At 43.0% G+C, this 18,647-nt stretch overlaps 1 protein-coding gene across 6 annotated transcripts in view; it reads left to right on the top strand.

Moving 5' to 3' along the window:
* The window catches only part of PPIL6 (peptidylprolyl isomerase like 6), a 36,391-nt gene continuing 17,744 nt past the window's right edge, over positions 1-18,647 (top strand). The window contains exons 1-5 of one of the 6 annotated variants that reach the window (XM_043889964.1): positions 1-269; positions 3,186-3,281; positions 7,514-7,702; positions 11,127-11,189; positions 11,287-11,434. In XM_043889964.1, coding sequence (XP_043745899.1) covers positions 147-269; positions 3,186-3,281; positions 7,514-7,702; positions 11,127-11,189; positions 11,287-11,434 — 619 coding nt within the window. In that variant the 5' untranslated portion in view covers positions 1-146. The remainder of the gene's footprint in view (positions 270-3,185; positions 3,282-7,513; positions 7,703-11,126; positions 11,190-11,286; positions 11,435-18,647) is intronic. The other 5 variants (XM_043889965.1, XM_043889966.1, XM_043889968.1 and 2 more) reach the window with 5 other exon arrangements.

Genomic DNA, 18,647 nt, shown 5'->3' on the forward strand with positions numbered 1-18,647 from the left:
GTTGAGGAAAGGCCGGGACTTCGCCGACCGCCCCGCCCCTCGCCCGCCCCGCCCCCTCTTCCCCGCGAGCGGCGGGGGCGGGGCCGCGCGGTGGTTGCCCTGGCGACACGCCGTGTTTGTGACCCGAGGAGTCCCCGCGCGCAGGCATGGGGAGCCAGCAGCCGTCGGTCCCGTGCATCTCGCGGTCGCCACCCGAGCAGCCGCTTCAGGTGAAGGTGGTGGGGCTTTTCAAGAGCTCCAGCTTTCAGATCGCGAAGAGCGCCGCTGAGGTAACTGCGAAGAAACCGCAAGTGCTACCCGCTTCCCGGTCTTGCACCACCTGGTGGCGGGGGTCGAGGTTCAGGGAGGGGTCGTCCCGGCTGGGGATGGCTGTGTCCGAATGGATCGGAGCGTGCAGGTGGCAAGTGCCGGTCTGGGCGGGAGTTCCACTTCGAGAAGGGCTGCCTTTAACGGGAGATTCGAGTGAAGGAATCGTTCAGAACCTTGCTGGGAATGAAAGGTGATTCCTGTCTATACATTAACACACATTTTATTCCACATTAATTTTTAATTGAAATCATAGCTTTTGAAACTCCGTGGAAAAAATATTACCATATAACTTCATAAAATACTTAACAAGCAACATTATCATTAATTGAATGTCACTGAAAACACAGTTGATTAGATCTGACTACTAGATATTTATACTAAATTAAAAATATTCTAATCTAAAAAAATATTACCATATAACTAGCTGATTTGTTTTTTTTACAAACTCCTTCCCCAAATGGTTTTTGAAAGCTATTCATTCAGGGGGGGAGTTGTTTTTTTGTTTTTTCCTTTAAATTTTCTATAGCAGTCACTACATCCCAGTCGAATTAGCTGCTTAAGGGATTTCTTAACAAATGACCCCCAAGTGCTCTGGAGAATCCAGACATTTCTTTGTAAACATGCAGAACACTGTAAAATGAAAAACACTTTAAGTAACTGAAAGAATTTGGCCAGGTCTGCAATGCTGCAGCAATCCTATAACCTGAACACAGGAGAAATGTAGAAGTATGTGAAATGTTGAAATGTAAAATTCAGCATGTCTTTGGGGTTTGCTCCAGAAATGCTGTTATAAGATTAGGTCAAGCTTCTCTCCTTCAAAACTACACTAGACTACAGGACAAAGCCTTATTAAAGTTTGTATCTCCCAAAGTACCCAGCTGGATCACTTCACACAAAATGTTCCCAAATAGAAGAAATCTTAAGAATTTCCTAACTTCTTGCCTGCTCCAAGTCCACAGAGTTACAGTTTTGAGTTTATATCAAATCAGGAAATAGTGACTAATTTGTGAAGTAGGTGAAGTCTTAAGATGAAGAGAACAAGTGATAAGAAGTCTGTGAAAATAGTCTGTGTTAGCTGGGCTGATGGGATCAGCAAAGTTATATGGCCCACAACTGTATTTAATGAGTTGGAGGGATTTTTTTCTCTTGCTTTTTCTTAGCTCCTTATCTGAAGGAGCACGTTTTCTTCATACTGTAGAGAAGATGTTGGCAGATCTTTTTCTGTAAAGTCCATACATAAAATTGTTTAGGCCTCTGGAGCCACAGGCTCTCAGTCATGACTACTCAACTCTGTCCTTGTGCAAAAGCAGCCACGGAAAGTGTGTAAATGAATGGTCGTTTTCCAATAAGACTTTTATTCTGGACAGTGAAATTAGACTTGTATATAATTTCACATGATGTGAAATGATTCTTCTAGTGATTCTGTTTTAACTGTTTAAAAATCTAAAAATTATTCTTAGTTCTCAAGTCTTAGAAAAACAGGCAGTGGTCTAGATTTGGCTGGCTGATCAGCTTGCCAACCCCTGTCAGAGAGGACACTAAGTCAAGAAAGCAATGTCTTTATTATATTAATAATGTTGTTTTTCACTTAAGCTTTTGCCTACTGTAGCTCTATATGAGTATGAAAACATACCAGTGTAAATTCAGTTACTTCTGTGTTAATAAAGGATCCTTGAATATATTTCCAACATGATCACTTGCAGGCAATCTCTGATACCTAATTAACTGATAGATTTATAAAGAGTAGTATTACATAATATAGTCAATTCTGGAACAAATTATGAAGAAAGTATGATTAAGTATGCTTAATTTGAAAACTCTTGGGCTTATCAGTTATACCAGGTGGTCCCTCAGTGAGAAAGAGCAGTCATCTTGCATGACTGCCTCAGAGCACAGACACTAGAATTGAGAAAAAGGACGCATCAGATGTTGGTTGGGTACAGTGGTCTAGGAAGGCAATGGCCAGATTGCTGTTGCCCTCTTCTGCTACACCTGGTCCCAAGGCAGGGTACACTCATGTTCTGGCTTTCTCCCCCTAGGACTATCCACCCTTGAGGAAGTGTGCTAAGCCAGTGTCCCCTTAGACTATGACAGAAGCAGGCAGCTGACACTTTTCCCTGTTGGTTCATTTACTCCTCAGACCTGCTCAGAAAAGTGCTGCCTAAATATTATTGCCTCAACTGCCTTCTCTTGCTTTAGAAGAAGACAAACTATAACATTAAAAGGAGCATTAACATTAAAAAAAAACTTAACAGGTATTGTTAACCAGAAAGAATTTTCTCTGATGCATACAGACAAAACAAAATAGATTAAGTCAATACATGCTCAATATCTAGACCAAAACATATTTAATATTTACTTCTCTTTTCCCCAGGGGCTATAACCACAACCATATCTTTTGGTTATTCTCCATGTCAGTGAATTAAAGTAATAACTTTTTTTTTTTAGTTGAAAGTACCCATGGCTCCACTGAGTGTGTAGTAAGAGTTAGTTTAGGGAAAAACTGGTCCTAAAGGAACATGGCAGATCACAAAACTGTTGGCATAAACTCATTTGTTCACTTGTTTATGCAGTTGCTATGTGTGGATGGTCTACTATGTACCAGATATTGAGGCCAGTGGGAAACTAAGACATAGTCTTTGCCCTCAAGGAGCTTATTCTCTTCAGATGAGAGACAAATAAGAGTGGCCTGGGGAGGGACTTAATAGAGGTAAGCACAGGGCCCTCTGGGAGCTGGCAAGGGGCATCTAAGCCAGACTTTGTGACTTGGGTGTACACTGTGTAAAACTTCCTGAAGACTCCATAAAAATCAGGGGGAATGATTTCTACTTTAAAAGAGAATGTACTCTAAAATAATATTCTATTTTGAAACCTAGAGTCTGAAGAGTAATTATCCATCCAAATTTGAAGATCCTATAATAATTCCTGTTCAAGAATTTGCATGGCATCAGTATCTACAAGAGAAAAAAAGGGTAAAGGATATTTTGGGTATGGAGAATGAGCAAAGTTTTGCCTGAATTATTTACCTATGCATTGCTCTGGAAAAACTGAAGCAGTAATTTTCATACAACTAGATTTTATTTCTCTAAATTATGCACTTTTCCTAAATTGTTTCAGTCATTTTACCAAGCTGATATTAAGAAAAAGTAAAACACTTCTAGGATTTTCTTTTGGAAGGCAAGCAATAAAGATAAGTTTGACACTGTCAATGCTGCTATTTACTCTTGCTGATGACTACCCCCCTTTCCCTGCATATCACTTAGTCCTACTTCCTGTGACACCCTGGCACTCAGGTTACTGTGGCTTGGCACTCTTTTAGGCTTGAATTCTGGAAGGTTTCAGTGGTGTCCACAGATACAGCAGGAGAGCATGTGGGGTTCCAAGGGAGCTCTGAGGGCAGGCATCAGCTTCCCACAGGACAACCATGTCCAAATGGGAGCTTCCTTCTCCACACTCTCCCTGATAACAGTACCCCTTGAGGACCCCAGACCCTAAGGCTGGCAGAGATTATCCAGAGATGGCAGATTGGTTTCCTCTTGAGTGCCAACCCTAATTAACTGGTAGTGCTGCCTGGAATGTGTGATTTGAAGGATTCTAAGGTGGCATCCTGGCTGTGTTACAGCTCGTGTTCGGGGCAGACTGGAATGGATACATCTCCTGGCCCAGTCCTGTAGAGAGTCCCAGTCCTGGTTTCCCTGCCACACCCCGTCTCTCAGTGGCTGATGAGATTGCATTTCTCCTGATGAGAGCAGTTTTGACTGTCCTGTGTGTGACTGCACGAGGATGTCCTGTGATTATCATGCAGACTGTGTTGCTTTACAAGATCACTGTCTCAGTCACATGAATAGTGCAAGATAAAGTCACGAATACCATTTAAGTCTCATACCATTTTCACAGCCACAGTACATTTTCATTGTAATTCACATAGAAATATAACAAACACTTAACCTCCGGTGCTTATTATATGCCAGGCTCTATTCTAATAACTTCTGTAAATATTAACTCTAATCATTACAACAGCTATGGTGACCAGTGGTTCTGGTTTGCCTAGATTGGAGGGGTTTCCTGGGATGCACAAATTTAATTGCTAAAGCTGGGATTGTTGTTGTTATTCAGTTGCTAAGGGATGTCTGACTCTGTGAACCCTGTGGACTGTAGTCCACCAGGCTTCCCTCTCCTTCACTATCTCCTGGAGTTTGTTTGGTCCATTGAGTCGGTGATGCCATCCAACCATCTCATCCTCTGTTGTCCCCTTCTCCTTCTACCCTCAATCTTTCCCAGCATCAGGGTCTTTTCCAATGAGTTGGCTCTTTGCATCAGGTGGTCAAAGTACTGGGGCTTCAGCTTCAGTATCAGTCCTTCCACTGAATATACAGGGTTGATTTAAGCTGGGATGGTCTGAGGCAAACCCAGACAGTTGGGCATTCTAATGTAAAACAATGTTTTTCTTAATTTTTATCATCAAACTTCCTAAACTGCCTATCATGCCATGTTCTCCACCTACAAGAGAGCCATGATTTCATGCTTTGAGGTTTGCACCCATTCTCTTCCATATTCCCACCATACTGGGAAGACTGGCGTGGGTTCCATTCTGCAGTTTCTGACCCTTGTCAGTCTGGGTTGCTGACGTTGAGATGTTTTGTGTTCTCTTCTGCTTTTCTCACAGGGGCTGAATGAGGCTTCCTGGGTCATTACTGCTGCTTCTTCCCACATACCCTTTAACTCCTGTCTTTCTTTTCTCCACCTCCACCTGCTCCTCATCTCCTGGATACTTGCCACCTTAACCTCTTCTTCCTCTTCAGTCTTTTGTTCTCCTACTGTCATGGGACTTCCCTGGTGGTCCAGTGGCTAAGACCTCGAACCTCCAGTGCAGGGGGCCTGGGTTTGATTCCTGGTCAGGGAACTAGATCCCCACGTGCTGCAACTAAGAGTTTGCATGCTACAACTAAAGATCCTGCATACCACAACTAAAAGGTCCCGTGTGCTACAACTGAGATGCAGCACAGCCAAATACATAAATATTTTTTTAAAAAGAGCACTGTCTTATGTTATACATAGTGCTTCTCAGCACATATGAGGTTAGTCTGAGCTGGCCTTATGCTTCAGCAGAATGTAATGCCAACTCTGAGGGATGGCTTCTGAACCTTCGGGAAGGCCTTTCCCCTACCTCCAAAAAAGGGAGCATCATACATCTTAGTGCTGGGAACTCCTAGAAACCATCGGGTCCAGCCCGCTATCTTGAGGCAGGTGATGAGGGCTCCTTAAATGTAGAAGACACCCAGAGGAGGCATGTAATGACCTTCAGCTTCCCGATAAAGTCTGTCTGCTCCTACATTTCTCCTACCAGGCTAACTAAAACATCCACAGTTAAACTTTTCCTCTCCTTTTTCAAGTTTTATGTCCTATAAAATGTGAGACCCCTGATAAATGTAAACATTCCAGGGAGTACTGACTCAGGGGCTCTCTCAGTGACTGATAGTTCAGCATGAACAAGTGGGGAACTGGAAGTGAGCTCCTCCTGAGACAGGAGCCAGGAATGGAACATGTTGGCAGCTAAAGGCAACACTGTTCCCCAAACTGGCATTTCTTCAAGTGCGGTCTCCAGACCAGCAGCAGCAGCATCTCATGTTCAGTTCAGTTCAGTCGCTCAGTCACGTCTGACTCTTTGCCACCCCATGAACCGCAGCACACCAGGCCTCCCTCTCCATCACCAACTCCCGGAGTCCACCCATACCCATGTCCATCGAGTTGGTGATGCCATCCAACCATCTCATCTTGTTGTCCCCTTCTCCTACTGCCTTCAATCTTTCCCAGCATCAGGGTCTTTTCCAATGAGTCAGCTCTTCGCATCAGGTAGCCAAAGTATTGGAGTTTCAGCTTCAACATCAGTCCTTCCAATGAACACCCAGGACTGATGATCTCCTTTAGGATGGACTGGTTGGATCTCCTTGCAGTCCAATGGACTCTCAAGAGTCTTTTCCAACACCACAGTTCAAAAGCATCAATTCTTTGGCGCTCAGCTTTCTTTATAGTCCAGCTCTCACATCCATACATGACCACTGGAAAAACCATAGCCTGACAGAATGTGGTCCACTGGAGAAGGGAATGGTAAACCACTTCAGTGTTCTTGCCTTGAGAACCCCATGAACAGTATGAAAAGGCAAAAAGATAGGACATTGAAAGATGAACTCCCCAGGTCAGTAGGTGCCCAATATGCTACTGGAGATCAGTGGAGAAATAACTCCAGAGAGAATGAAGGGATGGAGCCAAAGCAAAAACAATACCCAGTTGTGGATGGGACCGGTGCTAGAACCAAGGTTCAATGCTGTAAAGAGCAATATTGCATAGGAACCTGGAATGTTAGGTCCATGAATCAAGGCAAATTGGAAGCATCTCACAGAATGCTGGTTAAAAAAAAATGCAGTCTCAGGCCCCATCCCAAAATCAGAAACTTGGGGTGGGGCTCAGGAATCTGTGATTCTGACTGCCCACTAAAACTCGAGAACAGCTGTCCCAGATGATGCATGGTTTTGCCAGGACTGGCACTGGGTAATAATGAACCAGATTTCCTCCAAGGTGACGTTACTCAGCGGCCACACACTGAAGTTTAGCACATTGGCCGTCACTGTTGTGTGGATGAAAACACTTACACACTTAATTTTGAAGGGCTTAGGATTTAAAAATGTTAAAGAAGGTGAGTTCCCTTCCTCATGGCCCCTCACGTGTCCCAGAAACCCTGCTGGCCCTCAGGAGGCAATTCCTCACCTGGTCTGACTTCCCTCCATCAAAAAGCACTCTTTCCACCCTTGGCTTTGAAAACCATGTCTTATTTAGGACCCCTAACCAAGTATGCATACAGTAAAATGTGCTTCAGAAATGAAGCTAGAGGACTGCATTTTGTTTTTACATTCATATATAACAAGTATGCGATGCACACTGACATTTATTACCAGATTACCATCTATTTTCTAAGATTGTACCATTTTAAAGATTACTTATAGGTTATTGATTTTAGCACCTTCAGAGTTTTGAAATGTTCTTAAATTCCCTTTGAGAGCAAAATTCTGAAAGATGGCAAAAAATATATTTTTTTAAAGGTTCAGTCCTGGGATTGATCGAAGCTCTGGCTTGTGGGTTTAGCAAGGTTCACCCCCCACCCCTGTGCCCCATTAATTTTTTTTTTTTTGGCCCGTTTCCTTTACAGGAACTTAAGAATGAAGTCTGGGAATATTCTTCTTATGTGATGTGTTTTATTAATGATGAGCTCCTGGGTGATGCACTTGATCTACAGAAATGGGCCCACAAAGTGTGGGATATAGTTGATTTTAAGCCTCCTGCACTTTACGAAGCACTTACTGTGGATTATTCTGCCAAATTCTTAAGAGACACCAAGGCAAGTTACACTAATTTTTTTAAAAAGGAAAATAGTGGAATCTTGGAGCATTTATATTGATTAATCACTAACTACTGATAAACCTAGCAAAGGGAATATAAAAGAGTAGAGGATTAGGTTAAGTTCTCAATGAACTTGCGACCTCTAGTTGCAAAGAACTGGTGGGGTTTTGCTTGGTGGTGTGTAAAGCCAGCCTATCTCATAGCAGGTAGGTGGCACAGGCAGAAGAGCATGCCTGTTCAAACATTTCCACTCCCCACGAGAAGCTTATGTGTGTTAATTGGCATCTATTTAAAAATATTAAGACCTCCTCCCTCAGACAAAGACAAACCTATCCTTTACTCACTTTGAGCAGGCAATATTTTGATCAGTATGCTGCAACACCTAAGTGGGAGCTACTGCACTGAGAGACTGGCAAGTGTGAGAAGAAGGGTGGCACCCGGGTGGCAGGAGGAGGAGCAGACAAGCTCTGGCCCTGGGGGGTTTCCAATGATAGGGGACAGTCATGAAGCCTGAGGTCCAGAGAGCAAGAGACATCCATCAGGGTGGAATGGGCAACCTCCGCGAGGGTGGTAAATGTATGCCATTTTGCTCAGGAACCTTGTTGCGGCAACAGCTGCCACATGCTGAAAATCATGTCATGCCCATGGTGGCCTGTGCCTACATAAAGACCCTGAGCTAGGATCTGAGCCATGCAATGGCAAAGACCTTGTCTCGTTCACCCTTATTCAACCACTGCCTTGAACAGAACCTGAAACATAGGAGGTGCTCAGTGAATATTTTGTTGAATAAACAGTACACTTGCAAAATGCTCTAAACTGTAAGGTGTGGAGAGGAATTTAACATTCATAGCAGCTCATTCCCAAAGGGCCAGGAATCTCAAAGTGCATGGTGTACTCTGGGGATGGCAGAGGACAGCAAGGAGGCCAGAATGAGTGGGAAAGGAGGCTGGGGAAATGAGAGTATCAGTCGGGATTCTTGCTGCCAGCAGTACCAAGCTGTTCTGATTAACTTAAGGAGAAAAGGCATGTACTGAAGGGATGTTGGTAAATCCACAACTGACAGGAAAGTTGGAGAGCCAGCTTTGGAAAGCAGGCAGGAACCGAGGGAGACCTGGCAGCAGGAAAACATGGCCAGAGTCACGCCCCAGGGGTGCTGCCGGGGTGCTGCCGTGGGTGCCTGCTGGCCCTCGGGTCTCCCTGCCGCCTTCACTGAGCATAACTTCTCTGCTCTCCTTGGGCCTGTGTCGCTCCCCAGAGGTCAAAGGCCCCAGGCAGAAGCACCTGACTAGTCAAGCCCAGGTTATGTGCCCACACCCTGGCTCTCACATGGTGGGGAAAGACAGAATGTTCTGCAGAGGCTGGTGCAACCCTGGGAGGAGTTTCCCAAATAGGAAAGGTGCTTTCCTTTCCTATTTTTTTGTTTTACAATAACAACAACAACAAAAAAACCCAAAACCAGGTCCAGTAAAAAAAGGTTGAACTTACTGTCCACTCTTAACCAGGGAGTTAGATTTTATCTAGAGGAAAGCAGGCCAACAGAACTTTTCATCAGAAGTATGACATAACCTTCTTTGTTTTTTTTTAATTTTAAAATTTATTTATTTATTTTTCCCCATTATTTTTATTAGTTGGAGGCTAGTTACTTTACAATACTGTAGTGGTTTTTGCCATACATTGACATGAACTGGCCATGGATTTACATGTGTTCCCCATCCTGAACCCCACTTCCACCTCCCTCCCCACCCGATCCCTCTGGGTCATCCCAGTGCACCAGCCCCAAGCACTTGTCTCCTGCATCCAACCTGGGCTGGCGACCTGTTTCACACTTGATAATATACCTGTTTTGATGCTGTTCTCTCAGATCATCCCACCCTCGCCTTCTCCTAGAGAGTCCAAAAGTCTGTTCTATATCTTTGGTGTTTCAGAAAAAAGTTTAGGGCTGAGGCCAAACAGGGTGGAGTGGGAAAAGCTTGATGGTAGGGTGGCCATTTGGAAAGCTGCTGGAGTAGTGCGGGCTAGAAATAATGGCAGCCTGAATTAATTAGTGGGTGAGGAGAGAGGACCCAGATTCTACCTTGGACTTTTTGCCCAGAGGCTAGATTTTTCATGCTGAGTTAAACCCAGGGAGACTTGTTTACTTCTGGTTTGGAATGATAGATAATTAGGTTTGGCTGAAAGGTGACATTACCTTGTGTTAAAAGTCACTTGCTCTGTTTTCATCAGGATTTCTAGAATTATCTACTCTTGACAACCACATAAAGATAATATATTGATGCCCAGGGAAGTTTAATAATGCCTGAATGGACTCATGCATTTTAGAAGTCAATATTAACTTCCAATATGTCCTCTTTTCCCTCCTAAACCTGTGAAGCTTACCATATTATGCCTCTTAAAGTTATAATATTCTTTAATAATTAAGAACTTGTAATACAGAAACAGAGAGGCACAAACATAATCATAATTATTAATAGTATGGATATAAATACTTCATTCCTGGATATCAGGTATTATAATACTATCTTAGTCTTTAATTAAAAAAAGCTTAGAGCGACATAATGATAGTGATATATTTAAAAGTGATTTCATTTATGCTTCTTAAATTCTTAAGAAACAGGGCAGGGTAAATTAGGTACTTGTTAAATCAGGCAGCATTTTTATGTAGGAGAATGATGCCTAAGAGTTGCAATGTATTCTACTAGGTGTGGTTTGCTACCAAAATGAATGCCACTGTGATGGAGAAGAGTTTTCATTTTGGGTGCCTCTTCATAGGGCTAGACAAGGGCTCACAAATGTTAGCTGCCTCTACCAGAAAGGATGTCAGTTGAAAATAAGAGTTTGGGGCATCTGGGAGTATGAGGTCATGAAAGAAAGAACTAATAAGTACGGCATCCTCTCTTCCCTACCCCTGGCATAGTACCGATGCATACAGTGGCCTTATTTTTCTACTCAGAAAGACTGTGGCCTGGCTCTGTTTAGCTAATCTGTGCAGTCTTTGAAAATCCAGAACACACAGTAACCAAATCTATGGGCTCATGTGGATCTTTTTCCAGAATTACTCAGGAAAGAAAAGGCTTCCCAGTCTGCTCTTTCTTCCCAAAGGGACTGATCAGTGTTCCTTCCCACACCCAGTTTGTGGTGTGGTTGCTATCTAGGCCATGTGTTCTCAATCTTGTGTGACAGGTTAATGTTATTTATTACTGAAGGTTTTTAAAAGCATGTTATTTAAGTTATAAAGTTGTAGTATAATAAAAAGGAAGAAACAAACTTTTTAAAGTCATTCTTTAATTTTGCTGTTACATCATCTATGTTAATGCTGTCAGTCATCTTAACACTGAAAACATTATGATGTTATATTTTTGGTCACTTCTAAAACTTTCTTCCAAAACACTGACCTGCATTACCTTCTTCTTTAATTTTAATAGCATAATTTTGTGTTCTTGGACATTTCTATTGATCTTTATCCAATTGGGAGATTGATTTTTGAGGTAAGAGGATTTTGGTGGTTGTTTTTTAATAAGTTGGGGAGAGTGAGAATCTCTGTCAAAATGTTTAATCTTTGAAAACTTTTATCTTTATTTTTAGCTATATTCTGATACATGTCCCAAAACATGTAAAAATTTTCAGATCTTGTGCACAGGAAAAGCAGGGTTTTCCCAAAGTGGCATCAAGCTACATTACACAGGTTCCATTTTCCATCGAGTGGTACAGAATGGCTGGATACAAGGAGGAGGTGAGTTTGAAACCTTAAATACAACTTAGTTGCAACATCAAATCCGAATATCCAAACTTCTGTTTATCTGCCTCTTTGAAATTCATATAAAATTAGAATATATTTAACATTAGATGTTATATAGATATATTTAAAGGATGGTCAAATGATGAATTAAGATATTAATACTCTTTTTAAAAATTCCATCATTATTAAAATAAATCTAAAGTGTGTTACTAGGAATATTCCAGATTAAAAAGTGATATAAGAAAGTAGGATGGGTAACATTTTTTTAACCAAAAGATAATTTTAAATGCTCACCTAAAAATAGACTATATAGAAAATACAGTGCTTTTAAGAAACATACTAAAGGTAGGAATTTGAAAACAGAATAAATGAAAAACAGCTTATTTCTCACCAAAGATGTTACCCTGTTATAACTGAAATAAGATCAAAAGCATTTTGGTCTCCATCTTTGCTTTCTTTCCAGGTCAATCCTTTGGCTTTACACAAAGGAGGTACCTTGATTAGCAACACAAAATTCAATTTTAGAGGCCTTTTAGGAGATATCCCATAGGGAGCAATCAGGCAGCAATTTAGAAATAATTGGTTTAGTGTGGAAGGAGATTTTCTTGAACTTGATGAAATATGCAAAGGCTTAAATTAATAATGTTTCATTACTTTTCTACAATCTGGAACATTCTCAGGCTGATGAGAAAAATATAGATTTAATCCAAGTATCTTGTATGTAAATCAGCTCTTGTATGTAAATCAGTTTCTCCAAAATGAGATATCACCAGTACTGTTTCTAATCCAGTTGTTTTTCTACTTAATATTTATGGTGTGTGCTAAGTCATTTCAATCGTGTCTTCCTCCTTGTGACCCTATGGACTGTGTAGCCTGCCAGGCTCCTCTGTCCATAGGATTCTCCAGGCAAAAATACTGGAATGGGCTGCCATGTCCTGCTCCAGGGGATATTCCCAACCCAGGGATCAAACCCATGTCTCTTACATCTCCTGCATTGGCAGGCGGGTTCTTTACCACTAGCACCACCTGGAAAGCCTGGTCATGTCAGTGTGTGTGCGCGCGCGCGTGCTCAGTGTGTGTGTGTGTGTGTGTGTCAGTGTGTGTGCGCGTGCTCAGTGTGTGTGTGTGTGTGTGTCAGTGTGTGTGCGCGCGCGCGTGCTCAGTGTGTGTGTGTGTCAGTGTGTGTGCGCGCGCGCGTGCTCAGTGTGTGTGTGTGTGTGTGTCAGTGTGTGTGCGCGCGCGCGCGTGCTCAGTGTGTGTGTCAGTGTGTGTGCACGCGCGTGCTCAGTATGTGTGTGTGTGTGCGCGTGCTCAGTGTGTGTGTGTGTAGCCTACCAGGCTTCTCTGTCCCTGGTCATGTCAGTGTGTGTGTGCGCGAGTGCTCAGTGTGTGTGTGTGTGTGTGTGTGTGTGTAGCCTACCAGGCTTCTCTGTCCCTGGTCATGTCAGTGTGTGTGCGCACGCGTGCTGAGTGTGTGTGTGTGTGTGTGTGTAGCCTACCAGGCTTCTCTGTCCCTGGTCATGTCAGTGTGTGTGTGTGCGCGTGCTCAGTGTGTGTGTCTGTGTGTGTGTCTGTGTGTGTGTGTGTGTGTGTGTGTAGCCTACCAGGCTTCTCTGTCCCTGGTCATGTCAGTGTGTGTGCGCACGCGTGCTGAGTGTGTGTGTGTGTGTGTGTGTGTAGCCTACCAGGCTTCTCTGTCCCTGGTCATGTCAGTGTGTGTGTGTGCGCGTGCTCAGTGTGTGTGTCTGTGTGTGTGTCTGTGTGTGTGTGTGTGTGTGTGTGTAGCCTACCAGGCTTCTCTGTCCCTGGTCATGTCAGTGTGTGTGCGCACGCGTGCTGAGTATGTGTGTGTGTGTGTGTGTGTAGCCTACCAGGCTTCTCTGTCCCTGGTCATGTCAGTGTGTGTGTGTGCGCGTGCTCAGTGTGTGTGTGTGTGTGTCTGTGTGTGTGTGTGTGTGTGTGTGTGTGTGTGTAGCCTACCAGGCTTCTCTGTCCCTGGTCATGTCAGTGTGTGTGCGCGCACGTGCTCAGTGTGTGTGTGTGTGTGTGTTTGTGTGTGTGTGTGCGCGCACACGTGCTCAGTCATGTCTGGCTCTGTGCAACCCTTTGGACTGTAGCCTACCAGGCTTCTCTGTCCATGGGATTTTTCAGGCAAGAATACTGGAGTGGGTTGCCATTTCCTCTTCTTAGGTGTCTTCCCAACCCAGGGATCAAACCCAAGTCTCCTGCATTACCCCTGAGCCATTGGGAAAGCCCACATCAGTACACATAAATACATAAAATTTTTATGGGCACTTTTGAGGATTGTCTTATACTAACAAAAGATGAAAGACAATCTAAATGTTCAACAATGGGAAATTAATTAAATCAGCATAGCAATATAATGAAAAACTTGTGCTATGCTGTGCTTAGTCTCTCAGTCGTGTCCAACTCTGCAACCCCATGGACTGTAGCCTGCCCAGTGCCTCTGTCCATGGGGATTTTCAAGGCAAGAATACTGGAGTGGGTTGCTATGCCCTCCCCCTGGAGATCTTCCCAACCCGGGGATCGAACCCATGTCTCCCGCATCTGAGCCACCAAGGAAGCCCCTAAAAATTTTATGTGGTTATGTATATTGACATATAAAATGTTTAGGATCTGCCTAGTTTTTCATCATATTGCTATGCCAGTTGAAGTAATTTCCCACTGGTGAACATTTAGACTGTTTTTGATTTTTTGTTAGCATAAGATAATCCTCAAGAGGGCCCACATCCGTGTCTCCTGATACTTAGTTCAGTGTAGTCACTGATCTTCCAGATGCGGTGTTCTGTTTTGATTTTAGCTAGACCTCCACTCACCCCTGTGCGCCAGGGCAGGATTTGGGGAAAGTGGACCATGATATTTATTTATTTGAAGTAACATTTCCAAAAAGTGCATAGGTCTCAGTTCATGTTTTCAGGTAACAAAGCAATGATGTTTAAAGAGTTTGGAAAAAAAGTTCTGGTTAATAAATTCAGATCCAAACTGACATGTATAAGTTGTACCATGTTGGATAAGGAACTTGTCATCTCTGAGTCAGTTTCCTAATCACAAAATGGGGATAATTATAATATCACAGGATATGGTGAGGATTCAAGGACATGGTGTATTGAAACCGCTAAGCTCCATAAGCACCCTCCTCCTTGAGAGGGCTTTGCGTAGAATTTTGGAGTGCAGGAACTGACTGTGGTTTGGTGGTGTGCCCTAGGATGCTTCCAGGCACTGCTGCTTGCTCTCTGGGACCGAGAGGCTCCACAAAGTCTTCTTCCTCTCTCAACTCCCATCTCATCATCTGACCTCTCCCTCTTGCTAACTCTGCTCCACACATAGGGCTCCTTGCTATTCCTTAAGTATATCAAGCATATGTATGCCCTGAGGTCTTTCATTGTTTCTTCTGCCGGAGATACGTACACCCAGCTATTCCTCTGCATGTCCCCCTGCATCACCCCCTGACCTGTTTCTGGTTTTTGCTAAGAGTTTATCTCAGGAGGGACTTACCTGACCACCCTATTCAAAAACTGCCACCTTCCTCTCCATATACCTCTCCTCACCCCTTTCTGGGCTGCTCTCCTGTCCCCTTACCTAGCTTTATTTGTCTTTCTAGCACTTTTCACCACAGGACATACTATTAATACTTCTTTGTTAACTGACTGTCTGTTTCTTTTCAATAGAATATAAGTTCCATGAGGGCAGAGATTTTTATCTATTTCATTCACTGTTACATCCTCAAGTTAGAGAACAGTGCCTAGCATACAGTATTAGTAGATGCTTTTTAAAAGTTTGTTCAAAGAATGAATGCACAGATAAACAGGAAACATACATTTTGTTTGTGTCTGAAGTTAATGAAGATACCAAGTTGTTAAGTCACTTCGGCAGGATCCTGTTTGTGGCTCCCCCAAGGCCTACTGCCCTGAGAAGGATCTCCTGAGATTTACTTTAATATATTTTATCATCATCATGGTCGTCAGAATGATGGTGAAAATGATAATGAGAAGATGCATTCCATAAGTGTGTGACGCTGCACAATAATAATGGCCACTAGTGAAGGAGCATGGTGCTCTGCCAGGCACCATACACGTGCTCTCCCTACATGACTGCATTTCACACTCAGAGCTACCTGGGAGGCACCTCCCATCATCACTGTCTATAGCAGATGAGGGAACAGTGTTGGGAAAGGTAACCAACATCAAGGTCAAAATCAAAATCATCTGACTTCGGAGTTTACTTTTAACCACTGTTTTGCATTGCTGAAATCTGTTGTCACAAGTATAGAAGATATCCAGAGCTGAACTCAAAGGGGTGGGTTATGGCCACAAAAAAATATTAAATACTGACTGACATGCTGTCAATATAAAATATTCACCTGGGAGATCAAAAGCAAAGGGCAAGAGTAGTGGCAAGTGTTGGAGAGAGAAAACAAGGGAGTGTCACTGGTGTTGACACAAGTCAGCAGAGGGGAATCACCTGGGCCGGTTCACCGAGCAAAGCAAACTCTGGGAAAGGAAGGAATTGGTGCGAGAGGACATTCAACTTCTCCAAACCCAGATCTAGCCTGTGGCTACTGCAGCAGGCTTCTGAGAACAGCCTTGGGCTGTGTGGTGAGTGGGGTGGGGGTGGCAGGAAGGAAGTATATGTCTGGCAGAATAGGTTGAGACTTAAGGTTTATCAGTTAACTTTTGAACCAGCTTTATGAGTAGTATAATTTAAATGCTATATGCCCCTTTCCTGCATAAATTCTCTTCACATGCTTGCTGTTGCATCAGATTTCTTTAAATAACATAGACACTTTTATTATAAAGTGCTCATACTGAGTTTAAATGGGCAAGTTCTTCAACATTTATTTATTGCACATTATTCGAGGAGGGCCATCTAAAGAACTGAAAGAAGAAAAGGGGGTGATGGGGAGAACACAGACCTCAGAGACCTCTAGTTTCACTAGAGTTAGCTTTGGTTCTGCTATAGCTGTGCAGAGAGGAGTTTTATAGTAGGATCATTGCCTAAGCCAAAATATGCATATAATGTGAAACAGGTTCTATAAATACCATTAAAAAAAACTCTTTGTATTGCAAAGGAACTTCAGTTCTGAAACACCAGATAAATGAGTCATCACTATAGAGTTCCAAAGAATAAAAATTTGAACATTAATTCTTTCTAGAGCATCTATTTTCAGTTCAGTTCAGTTCAGTCGCTTGGTCATGTCCGACTCTTTGCGACCCCATGGACTGCAGCACGCCAGGCCTCCCTGTCCATCACCAAATCCCGGAGTCCACCCAAACCCATGTCCATCGAGTCAGTGATGCCATCCAACCATCTCATCTTCTGTCGTCCCCTTCTCCTCCTGCCTTCAATCTTTCCTAGCATCAGGATCTTTTCCAATGAGTCAGCTCTTCGCATCAGCTGGTCAAAGTATTGGAGTTTCAGCTCAACATCAGTCCTTCCAATGAACACCCAGGACTGATCTCCTTTAGGACAGACTGGCTGGATCTCCTTGCAGTCCAAGGGACTCTCAAGAGTCTTCTCCAACACCACAGTACAAAAGCATCAATTCTTCGGCACTCAGCTTTCTTTACAGTCCAACTCTCACATCCATACATGACCACTGGAAAAACCATAGCCTTGATCAGACAGACCTTTGTTGGCAAAGTAATGTCTCTGCTTTTTAATATGCTGTGTAGGTTGGTCATAACTTTCCTTCTAAGGAGTAAGCGTCTTTTAATTTCATGGCTGCAGTCACCATCTGCAGTGATTTTGGAGCCCAGAAAAATAAAGTCAGCAACTGTTTCCACTGTTTCCCCATCTATTTGCCATGAAGTGATGGGACTGGATGCCATGATCCTAGTTTTCTGAATGTTGAGCTTTAAGCCAACTTTTTCACTCTCCTCTTTCACTTTCATCAAGAGGCTCTTTAGTTTATCTTCACTTTCTGCCATAAGGGTGGTGTCATCTGCGTATCTGAGGTTATTGATATTTCTCCCAGCAATCTTGATTCCAGCCTGTGCTTCTTCCAGCCCAGCATTTCTCATGATGTACTCTGCATATAAGTTAAATAAGCAGGGTGACAATATACAGCCTTGACATACTCCTTTTCCTATTTGGAACCAGTCTGTTGTTCCATGTCCAGTTCTAACTGTTGCTTCCTGACCTGCATACAGGTTTCTCAAGAGGCAGGTCAAGTGGGCTGGTATTCCCATCTCTTTCAGAATTTTCCACAGTTTATTGTGATCCACACAGTCAGAGTCTTTGGCAGAGTCAATAAAGCAGAAATAGATATGTTTCTGGAACTCTCTTGCTTTTTTGATGATCCAGCAGATGTTGGCAATTTGATCTCTGGTTTCTCTGCCTTTTCTAAAACCAGCTTGAACATTTGGAAGTTCACGGTTCACGTATTGCTGAAGCCTCACTTGGAGAATTTTGAGCATTACTTTACTAGCGTGTGAGATGAGTGCAATTGTGCGGTAATCTGAGCACTCTTTGGGATTGCCTTTCTTTGGGACTGGAATGAAAACTGACCTTTTCCAGTCCTGTGGCCACTGCTGAGTTTTCCAAATTTGGTGGCATATTGAGTGCAGCACTTTCACAGCATCGTCTTTTAGGATTTGAAATAGCTCAACTGGAATTCCATCACATCCACTGGCTTTGTTTGTAGTGATGCTTTCTAAGGCCCACTTGACTTCACATTCCAGGATGTCTGGCTCTAGGTGAGTGATCACACCATCTTGATTATCTGGGTCATGAAGATCTTTTTTGTACGGTTTTTCTGTGTATTCTTGCCACCTCTTCTTAATATCTTCTGCTTCCGTTAGGTCCATACCATTTCTGTCCTTTATTGAGCCCATCTTTGCATGAAAAGTTCCCTTGTTATCTCTAATTTTCTTGAAGAGATCTCTAGTCTTTCCCATTCTACTGTTTTCCTCTATTTCCTTGCATTGATCACTGAGGAAGGCTTTCTTATCTCTCCTTGCTATTCTCTGGAACTCTGCATTCAAATGGGTATATCTTTCCTTTTCTCCTTTGCTTTTTGCTTCCCTTCTTTTCACAGCTATTTGTAAGGCCTCCTCAAAAAGCCATTTTGCTTTTTAACATTTCTTTTTCTTAGGGATGGTCTTGATTCCTGTCTCCTGTACAGTGTCACGAACCTCCATCCATAGTTCATCAGGCACTCTTGTCTATCAGATCTAGTACCTTAAAT

This window comes from Cervus elaphus, chromosome 28 (assembly GCF_910594005.1).
Source record: "Cervus elaphus chromosome 28, mCerEla1.1, whole genome shotgun sequence".
Classification (NCBI taxonomy): Eukaryota; Metazoa; Chordata; class Mammalia; order Artiodactyla; family Cervidae; genus Cervus; species Cervus elaphus.